The following is a 10,771-nucleotide window of genomic DNA, read 5'->3' as shown; positions in this document are numbered from 1 at the left end:
CTGCTTTAAGAAACTATAGGAGAGAACAAACGCAGTCCTTCAGTGTAAGAGAGGATCCAGTTTTATTTCAGTTTGTAAGCAGTGCCATACAACCCTTTATGGTACCAGACATTAGAAAAGGCCTTACATCAGATGACTGGAGAGTACTAAGGGCTAGATTCAATCAGATTGACATCTGCATAGCAGTTGTTTTGGCAGTGTGGGAACTGCATAGAGCTGTCAAATCCACAAGCGTCTCATTGTGTTACCTTATTGTGGACACTGCCATTGGATACACTGAAACATCCCATGCAGCCACGTTAGAAGTTCAAACACTTGAATTAGATTGATACCGTATAAATTCCCCATTCAAATTAACATGAAAACATGCATTAGCCTAACATCAATGGTTTGACATTTTATAAATTATTTCTAAACACCGATAGCCTACACTTTCTAGAGCGGTAGGATTAAGGGAGTGGTTTGTGACATACAGAAGCAGCCACTCACCGATAGAATATCTCATACCGCAGTCACAACTTTAAAACATCTGCTATGCAGATGTCGGCCAATGCTGGTTAATTCTCCATCTGATTTGAAGCCTAAGACTACACTTATCCCAACCAGGATGATTAGATGCAGATTGTACATTTATTGGGATAGTGTGAAATACTAGTGTTGGCAAATCTGAGCAAAGTACACTACCGGTATACAAATTGTATGGAACCTCTAGGTACTGGAAGATTCTATAGAAAATCAGCTAGTGTAAGCTCTGCTACAGATGGATGCACTGGTACTATTTTCATGGAGCAAAGTGTCAACCAAGACTTGAACACTCACCGTTTCATCTGCCTCTTACGATACCTGCTTCCTTAAAAGGTAGGTGTGTGCAATGCAACAGAGTTGAGACACCATGCTCAGACTTCTTCCAAATCCTACTCAGTGTGATCATATCTCCATAGGTGAGTATACCAAACTATACCAGGATGTTCTGTTTATTGCCTGTAAGATGACAGAATGGATTTAATGTCCTTGTTGTGACTGATTCTATCACTGATTAGAAGTACAAAACAGCAATATGAACAGAGGGAGTCCAATTTGATAATGCATTCCTTTAGATCCATCAATTTGATAGTGTTCTTGTAAAACTGGCAAGAAAATAAAAATCTATTTGATTTATTCGTTTTTTGGGGGGGGATACAAAAAGTGAAAGTAAAAAAAGCAACCCTTATGTTCACTCTTTTCTCTTGACAGTAACTTTTCAATCTTTCCAGGCATCTGTTACAGCTTTAAACTAGAACTAAAGTTTTTAAACTGTACACAAAGTGAACGGACAAACAAAAACGCTATATCACTACCCATCGCTTAATTTTTTTTTTTTACTCTTACACATGCTTGTCGAGAACGAGCACCCTTAAAAAAGAGCCCAAGAGGCAACGGACACCCAGAGTCTCCTAAAGATTCTAAATGAATCAACAGAATCGGATAATCATAATCTATTCTTAAACCCAGAAGCTGCCTGCCTCTTCAGTCAAACATAACAGATTACAAAAGGCAAATGGATTTTTAGTTGTTTTCTTTTTAGAGATGTTTTTGTTGATACTGCATCCATTGTGTGATGACCTGCCCCTAAGGCTTCTGACGGTCTGAGGCAGGTGTACATACACCTCAACCCAGTTAATTGTGTGTATATTATATATATATATATATATATACACACACGTGTATACGTTTGACACACTCTAGGATGGTTTTCTATGAGTCTAAAAAAAAACCTGGGCCAAGCTCTGTGGTTCCAGTCTGCATTGCAGGGGAGGTATTATGAGGTTGCGCCGGGTGTGGGGTTGACATTCTGTGTGGAGAGCTGAGGAGCGACCTCGATGATTCGTGGTTTGTCGATGATGCGGGCGGTGCGGTTGCCCTTCTCCACAATGCCGATGATCCAGGCCTGGTGGCCCTCGCCGTATTTAGGAGATTTGATCTCAGCACAGAAACGAGCTGCCTGCTCCCTGGGAAGACAGATCAACAGACCCCCTATAGATAGAGACAGAGGTGGCTGATGAGTATATGTGTGAAAGAGGTGAGAGAACCTAGACAGACAACAGGCCGACAAAAAACACATGCACGGCCAGAGACACACAAACATTCACACATACCTGATGTCTCGGGGCAGGTGCCGTGCATGAGTCCGAACATGTTCCCGCAGGCCTTGGACACAGCGGCCATCTTGGCGAGCACAGGGAGGTTGTGAATGACGAATGAGACCTCGCTACGCTGTTGCCGTGCCAATGTCTGGGCATGGCCCAGAATCCCGAAGCCAGTGATGTCAGTGGCGGCGTGAGCGTTGAAGGTGTGCATCAGACCTGCAGCTGGAGAGAAAAACAACTACATCAATATTCACATTACATTCATCCAAACAATGGTAGAAGTTAGACAGGAGAGAAGGGGGGAGAACAACTTGAGGACAGGTACTTGTTCTGTTGAGTCGGGCGGTGTGTGTACCTGTCCTGTTGAGCCGGGCCATGTTCATCATAGCTTCCTGATAGGCCAGCTCTACATCCTCCTGAGTCACCACCAGCTTGATCTTATTCCACTTGTCAGGCTGAGGGACAGACATATACATACGATTTTAGACCACTTTTGAGGCATGGCAATGACTGATAAAGCTTTGATTGGGTCCAACTGTCCCTCCCGTTGATATTTTTTGACGGATAGACGTTTTGTTCATTACATTGACATTTTAGTGTTTAAGTTACAATACAGTAAATCAAAGGAGAGGTTAGTGTGTTGAGACTTACAATGTCCAGCCACTGGTGTACCGCCACAGCCACCTGAGTCCCAAGAGGTTTGGTGAGAATCAACACATCTCCTGGCACTGCGTTGTCTGGCCTGGAAGACAGCAGACACCACATCACCATAGCTATCATTACTATCACAACACAGCTCACATGATCAAAGCAATTAGAGTTTAGAGGCTCAGAGAGAGAGATCTGAATAATAGTGAAATCCCCAAAAGTGTGAAAGACAGGAGGGCAGCTGTCTGTGAGGAGAGGGTTCTTACATGATGAACTCATTGGGTTGACAGACCGTAGTGGCCACCCCCCCCAGGACCACCCAGGGGTTAAGAACTGTCTGTCCCCCCGTAACAGACGTGCCTGCTTCCTCCGACGCATCTTTGAACCCCTGGATGATCAGAGGCATCACCTTGTCCCGCTCCTGACAGGGACACAGAGACATGGGAGGGACTATTTAGTGGCTGGGTGCTACACATTGGTATGTGTGGGTGTGTGTGTGTGTGTGTGTGTGTGTGTGTGTGTGTGTGGCCATGCACCTTTTCTGACAGTTTGTTACTGATCCCCAGTAGCATCAACATGTTGTCACATTCCGTCACTCCCATGGCGTACAGGTCACTTAGAACATTGGCACACGCAATTCGCCCCTATAGAAACAGACAGGAATAAAGAAGGCATTATTGACATGATTTACTGTAGATATGAATGAAGATAACACATACTCTGCTCAAGGTGAAAGAAACGACTCCAGTCCAAAGCTCTCAGTAACTACTCAATCTATACGATACTCACAGGACCTAAAGCATGTAAGGTATGCCTGAAAACATTAACACAATGAGGGGTACAGAATGAGAACCTACCATCATATAGGGGTCGTCCACTATCGGGTAGATGTAGTCTGTCGTTTGGACTAGAGAAAGGCCCCCGTGCCTGAGGGGGATGACACAGGTGTCCATACCAATGCCTGCAAAGAACAGTTATTATTAACCTGTTGGGGATAGGGGGCAGTATTTGCACGGCCGGATAAAAAAACGTACCCGATTTAATCTGGTTACTACTCCTGCCCAGTAACTAGAATATGCATATAATTGTTTGATTTGGATAGGAAACACCCTAAAGTTTCTAAAACTGTTTGAATGGTGTCTGTGAGTATAACAGAACTCATTTGGCAGGCCAAAACCTGAGAAGATTCCAAACAGGAAGCGCTCTCTCTGACTATTTCTTGGCCTTCTTGATCATCTCTATCCAAAACAGGGGATCTCTGGCATAACGTGATATTTTCTAACGCTCCCATAGGCTCTCAGAAGGCGCCAGAACGTTGAATGATGACTTTGCAGGCCATGGCTGAAAAACAGTAGCGCATTTGGATAGTGGTCGATCTGAGAACAATGAGACTGTGGCACTCGTGCACGAGACTCCACCATGTTTACATTTTCAGTCTTTGAACGAAAACAGGGTTTCCCGGTCGGAATATTATCGCTTTTTTACGAGAAAAATCGCATAAAAATTTATTTTAAACAGCGTTTGACATGCTTCGAAGTACGGTAATGGAATATTTTGAATTTGTTTGTCGCGCCGGGCGCGTCGCCCTTCTTTACCCTTCGGATAGTGTCTTGAACGCACAAACAAAACGCCGCTATTTGGATATAACTATGGATTATTTGGAACCAAACCAACATTTGTTATTGAAGTAGAAGTCCTGGGAGTGCATTCTGACGAAGAACAGCAAAGGTAATCCAATTTTTCTTATAGTAAATCTGAGTTTGGTGAGTACCACACTTGGTGGGTGTCAAAATAGCTAGCCTGTGATGGCCGGGCTATCTACTCAGAATATTGCAAAATATGCTTTCACCGAAAAGCTATTTTAAAATCGGACATAGCGATTGCATAAAGGAGTTCTGTATCTATAATTCTTAAAATAATTGTTATGTTTTTTTGTAAACGATTATCAAGAGTAATTTAGTAAATTCACCGGAAGTGTTCGGTGGGAATGCTAGTCACATGCTAGTCACATGCTAATGTAAAAAAGCTGGTTTTTGATATAAATATGAACTTGATTGAACAAAACATGCATGTATTGTATAACATAATGTCCTAGGAGTGTCATCTGATGAAGATCATCAAAGGTTAGTGCTGCATTTAGCTGTGGTTTTGGTGACATTATATGCTAGCTTGAAAAATGGGTGTCTGATTATTTCTGGCTGGGTACTCTGCTGACATAATCTAATGTTTTGCTTTCGTTGTAAAGCCTTTTTGAAATCGGACAGTGTGGTTAGATTAACGAGAGTCTTGTCTTTAAAATGGTGTAAAATAGTCATATGTTTGAGAAATTGAAGTAATAGCATTTAAGGTATTTGAATATCGCGCCACAGGATTCCACTGGCTGTTGAGTAGGTGGGACGCAAGCGTCCCACCTAGCCCATAGAGGTTAAACTGTAAGTTATCTGAAGAATGGATGTGAATAAAGTGTGTGTGTGTTCATACCAAGTCTGGGCATGACGGCTCCAAGGAACTGTTCATCCTCCTGATAGTGGTTCTCCTGCAGGGCTTCTAGAAGCTTCTGTAGCACATCCTGGGGTACCTATGGAATAACAAGCAGATTACCTCAGAACTACAAGTCAAGCTTAATCATCATCCTAATGTGTTGCATTTGTAGTGCTTTTCTCAAACTCACCAAACTTTACATTGTATAGTTATAAAAATAAAGTAAATGTCTGCTCATTGCTCCAAAACATGACTTAATGTTGACGCTAGAGACACAGCAAGGACACTTTTGAAAGCAGCAAAGACTAAGTGGCCAATAACATTCTATTCATTGCCATTACACCAGTAGCCAGTCTTCGATGTACCCTAATAAATCTGTTCACAGCGCCAGGGGTGTAGAAAAACCCACCTTGCAGCCCGTTCCTTTGAGCTCAGTGAAGCGTGTGAGTCTGAAGCTCTTGTCTAGCTCGTAGCTCTCTGGGTTAAACGACTCTCTGACAGACATGGCTGGAGACACTTTGGGACCTCAGTCAATAACCTGAGGACAGAAGATAGGGAGAAGGGGAGAGAGGGATGAGAAACATGGCTGGAGTAACACTGGACAGTCACCCCTGACTACATCTCTTCTCTGTTCAACCAATTAGCATCCAGGATCAGGATACAGCAAATAAGGAGAGAAGGACCGAGGGATGAGTAAAGGAAAGAGGTTGTGAAACATTAAATATTCTGTTTTAGTGTAACTACTACTAAACTGAAAAGGTAAAGGCATAGTGGATGCTTATGCAGACATTTGATTAGAACAATTTACCATCGGCTATCAATAGTGTTGAAGAATAATTTTGTATCTCAAAGTGCTATTAATGAAGATTAGTTTATATCTCAAAAATGTCCAAAGTGAGTGAACTTACAAAAAACTAATCTAACTAAAAATGTATGTACAATGCCTTGCGAAAGTATTCATCCCCCTTGGCATTTTTCCTATTTTGTTGCATTACAACCTGGAATTTGAATGGATTTTTATTTGGATTTCATGTAATGGACATACACAAAATAGTCCAAATTGGTGAAGTGAAACAAAGAACTTGTTTCAAAAAACTGTGGTGCCTGCATATGTATTCACTCCCTTTGCTATGAAGCCCCTAAATAAGACCTGGTGCAACCAATTACCTTCAGAAGTCACATAGTTAGTTAAACAAAGTCCACCTGTGTGCAATCTAAGTGTCACATGATCTCAGTATATATACACCTGTTCTGAAAGGCCCCAGAGTCTGCAACACCACTAAGCAAGCAGCACTATGAAGACCAAGGAGCTCTCCAAACAGGTCAGGGACAACGTTGTGGACAAGTACAGATCAGGGTTGGGTTATGCAAAAATATCTGAAACTGAACATCCCACGGAGCACCATTAAATCCATTATTAAAAAATTGAAAGAATATGGCACAACAAACCTGCCAAGAGAGGGCCTCCCACCAACACTCACGGACCAGGCAAGGAGGGTATTAATCAGAGAGGCAACAAAGGGACCAAAGATAACCCTGAAGGAGCTGCAAAGCTCCACAGCGGAGATTGGAGTATCTGTTCATAGGACCACTTTAAGCCGTACACTCCACAGAACGGGGCTTTACGGAAGAGTGGCCAGAAAAAAATAAGCAAACATGTTTGGTGTTCGCCAAAAGGCATGTGGGAGACTCCCCAAACATATGGAAGAAGGTACTCTGGTCAGATGAGACTAAAATGTAGCTTTTTGGCCATCAAGGAAAACACAATGTCTGGCGCAAACTCAACACCTCTCATCACCCCGAGAACATCATCGGCAGGGACTGGGAAACTGGTCAGAATTGAAGGAATGATGGATGGCGCTAAATACAGGGAAATTCTTGAAGGAAACCTGTCTTCTAGAGACTTGAGACTGGGACAGAGGTTCACCTTCCAGCAGGACGATGACCCTAAGCATACTGCTAAAGCAACACTCAAGTGGTTTAAGGGGAAACATTGAAATGTCTTGGAATGGCCTAGTCAAAGCCCAGACTTCAATCCAATTGAGAATCTGTCGTATGACAAAGATTGCTGTACACCAGCAGAACCCATCCAACTTGAAGAACGGGCAAAAATCCCAGTGGCTAGATGTGCCAAGCTTATAGAGACATACCCCAAGAGACTTGCAGATGTAGTTGCTGCAAAAGGTGGCTCTACAAAGTATTGACTTTGTGGGGGTGAATAGTTATGCACGCTCAAGTGTTCATTTTTTTTTTCCTCATTCCTTGTTTGTTTCACAAAAAATATTTTGCATCTTCAAAGTGTTAGGCATGTTGTGTGAATCAAACGATACAAACCCCCCCAAAAATACATTTAAATTCCAGGTTGTAAGGCAACAAAATAGGAAAAATGCCAAGGGGGATGAATACTTTCGCAAGCCACTGTATCTTTAAAGCTGAATCAGTTGATCAATGGCTTGAACTTGTTGCAAAATCCAATAAATCATAAATGAATCACTCAAAAAAAGGGAAAAGTTAATTTCTTAGATCAAATGAAATTGTATTTGTCAAATGCACCAAATAGAAGTTGTAGACCTTACAGTGATATGCTTACTTACAAGCTCTTTACCAATGATGCAGTTAAATGAAAAAAGAACAAGAAATAAAACAAGAATGAAGCCATATACAAGGATTACCAATACCATATCAATGTGCAGGGATACATGGTAATTAAGGTAGATATGTACATGTAGCAGGGAGGGGTAAAGTGAATAGGCATCGGATAGATTGAAATTAGCAGCAGCGTATATGTGTACATGTGTGATAATGTGTGTCTGTTAGATTTTTTTATGTGGGATAAGTCCATCCACACAGATTGTTCCAAAGATCGTCTAAGAAAGGAGAGCTAGTATTTGATTGTTCTAGTGCGCACAGGTGTGGTTTTCTGAGATAATTCAGCAATTAACATCCCATCATGCTTTGGGTCATGTGTAAAAATGCCCAGTTGCCCATTATTTTGGCTACCACAGCAAGAAGAGGTCTTAGTCACTTTGAAAGAGGGGTCTCAAAGTAGCATAGGGGGTTTAAAGGTTGTGTGTCTCAGTCACCAGATCAAAACACAATTGAACACTTATGGGAGATTCTAGAGCGGTACCCGAGACAGCGTTTTACGCCACCATCAACAAGACACCAAATGATGGAATTTCTCTAGGAAGAAAGGTGTCGCATCCCTCCAACAGAGTTCCAGACACTTGTAGAATCGCATCCCTCCAACAGAGTTCCAGACACTTGTAGAATCTATGCCAAGGCGCATTGAAGCTGTTCTAGTGGCTCAACACCCTATTAAGACACTATGTTGGTGTTTCCTTTATTTTGGCAGTTACCTGTAGTTTTGGCCAAATTCACAAGTCTTCCATTGATATCCTTTAACATAAACACCTGTTTACAGTGACAAGTACAGGTGAGAAAACACATAGCTCAATGTGAAACCACGTTTTGGCTATGTTTTCCTCTAGTTCTGCAGAGTATAAAAACTGTTTTTGTTGACCACTCACTGACATAGCAACCAGAGACCAGTTTCCATGTATTTATTCACATCTGTTTCACTTTGCTGTGACATTAAAAGCAATGATTTATATATAAACCTTAATTTGCTGATTCTATGTATTGGCCAATAAGAGGCTTTGAAGCCCCAAGTTAGCCATATTGGCACTCACCAGAAGAAGCAGTCCTCCATAGGAATGAATGGAATTCTACAGTATTTCAATTAAATGTTTCAGGGACAAAATTACATGTATTTAAGTATTTTGTTGTTGTAGCAGGGACAGTAACATTAAAACTTTTTTAAAAGGTAGATGGTAAATGTTTTTGTTTATTTTATGTTTAGCACACATTAAACTATGCATTAAGGGGTCTAATAGAATAATCGTGTCTAAACAAATGTAGACATTAATAAATGTATTTCTAAAGATCCAAAATAATATTTTTTTTTAACTTTGGGGGAGTGCCAAGATGGAGGCGCGGCGGATTCAAAACAGCGCCTCCTGTCAGTCATCTAGAATATATCATTGATGAGAAGCGTGGACGTTGGACATAGAATCAGACCTAACTAGTCGATCTGGTCTCGGGCAATTTGATGGCTAAATAAAACAAAAATTGAATACATTAAATATTAAACACAATCCCAGTTGCAGGCTATCTTGCGTCACTGTGTGATCCTGTATTTTATCATGGCTCCGGATAAATTGTTGCGCTTGGGGTCCTAGTCAGAGTTTGGCTTCTGAAACAGTGCGAGGAGGATGTGAAGTTGGGCTAGTGTGCGCCGGCTCAAATTAAATCATGCACCAGACATTTTCAGCCAAATCATTTCCGGCAGTCAAAAGTTACCAATATTAATCAATTAGCTATCTACAGACATTAAAACAATCTTAGCAATAATTGTGTGAGTTTTTCCTGTCTTCCAGCTGCATGCTTGTAGCCTGCCAGAGAGCTAACATTAGCTAATAGCCTGTTTGCTAATCAATGAGTTTAGCTAGCTGATGTGCTAACTATTAATCAAGTGGGACATCGTTTGTGTGACTAATCGGGTTTCATACAACAGTTAAAAAGCGGATAAAACAATACTGTATTCTTAATCATTTAAATTAGCGAGACCAGAACGAAAAATAGCATTTTATGTTTCGAAGTAACCGGGAAAGCAGTACATAAAAATGTCGGCGGTGGAAAAAATTAACCCCTTCCTGTACAGCGCCATGCGAGACGTGCTACAACAGACTTTGTAACAATAAAATAACGCCATACATGCAATTTGCACACAGTTTGTAATCATATACTGCATTACATATATGTAAAATACCCCCCCTTTGCATTTATAGGGCTGAACCAGAGTTATATTCGTATAACATTTCCCCTTTAATTGCTCTCACCAGTTTATCCTTACCGGTTTTGCTTTAGCGGCGGGTCTCCAGAAACAAGAGAAGGAACAGTACCAGAATGCATTTGGAGTAAATCGGGTGTCCTTGAAGATAGCCTGACGAAAAATCTATTAACTTTTATTTTTTGTTTTACAACTGAATATATTTCATTTTATCGCGTTAGGAAATGCATAAAATAAATAGATGTACATGCATCAGATAATATCACAAGGTGAGGACCGTCATCACAACGGGAGAAATCTTGAGGTAAAGCACGAGATCACAAAGGGTCCTTCGCAAGGAGACTGGCGCCTTTACCTCCCCTTTAAAGAACCGCAGAGTCTGGCAATAAAAAGTCAACAATGGATTGTACCTTTAATTTAGTCTTCCCTCCAATATGATAGAGATCAGTATGCAATCACAGATGTTCTAATCAAGTTTATAGCGTTTACAATAGAAACAGTGCATGCATAATGTTATATGATTGTACATTCATTGTGAAATTAATTCTGAATTCCAGGTTATATGTACAGTATCTGGTTTTATAAAATGTGTGGTTTTAACCATGTGGAAAGAGACTGATCATTTTCCTTTTAAATTAATGCCTGAATTAAAGGTTTGCATTAG

General features: G+C 41.1%; 1 protein-coding gene across 2 annotated transcripts; it reads right to left on the bottom strand.

Moving 5' to 3' along the window:
- Positions 1 to 43: 43 nt before the first annotated feature.
- Positions 44 to 10,436, bottom strand: sephs1 (selenophosphate synthetase 1). 2 transcript variants are annotated; one of them, NM_001173937.1, is given in 10 exon segments: positions 44 to 2,013; positions 2,136 to 2,348; positions 2,482 to 2,581; positions 2,778 to 2,868; positions 3,041 to 3,195; positions 3,311 to 3,418; positions 3,632 to 3,735; positions 5,256 to 5,352; positions 5,665 to 5,793; positions 10,157 to 10,178. In NM_001173937.1, coding segments are annotated over 9 exon segments (1,179 nt in total). In that variant the 5' UTR covers positions 5,761 to 5,793; positions 10,157 to 10,178; the 3' UTR covers positions 44 to 1,798.
- Positions 10,437 to 10,771: the final 335 nt, after the last annotated feature.

The sequence above is a fragment of the Salmo salar genome, chromosome 10, assembly GCF_965601325.2.
Source record: "Salmo salar chromosome 10, fSalSal1, whole genome shotgun sequence".
Lineage (NCBI taxonomy): Eukaryota > Metazoa > Chordata > Actinopteri > Salmoniformes > Salmonidae > Salmo > Salmo salar.
Note: the sequence above shows the minus strand (reverse complement) of the source record. Positions and strands in the feature narration are given on the sequence as shown.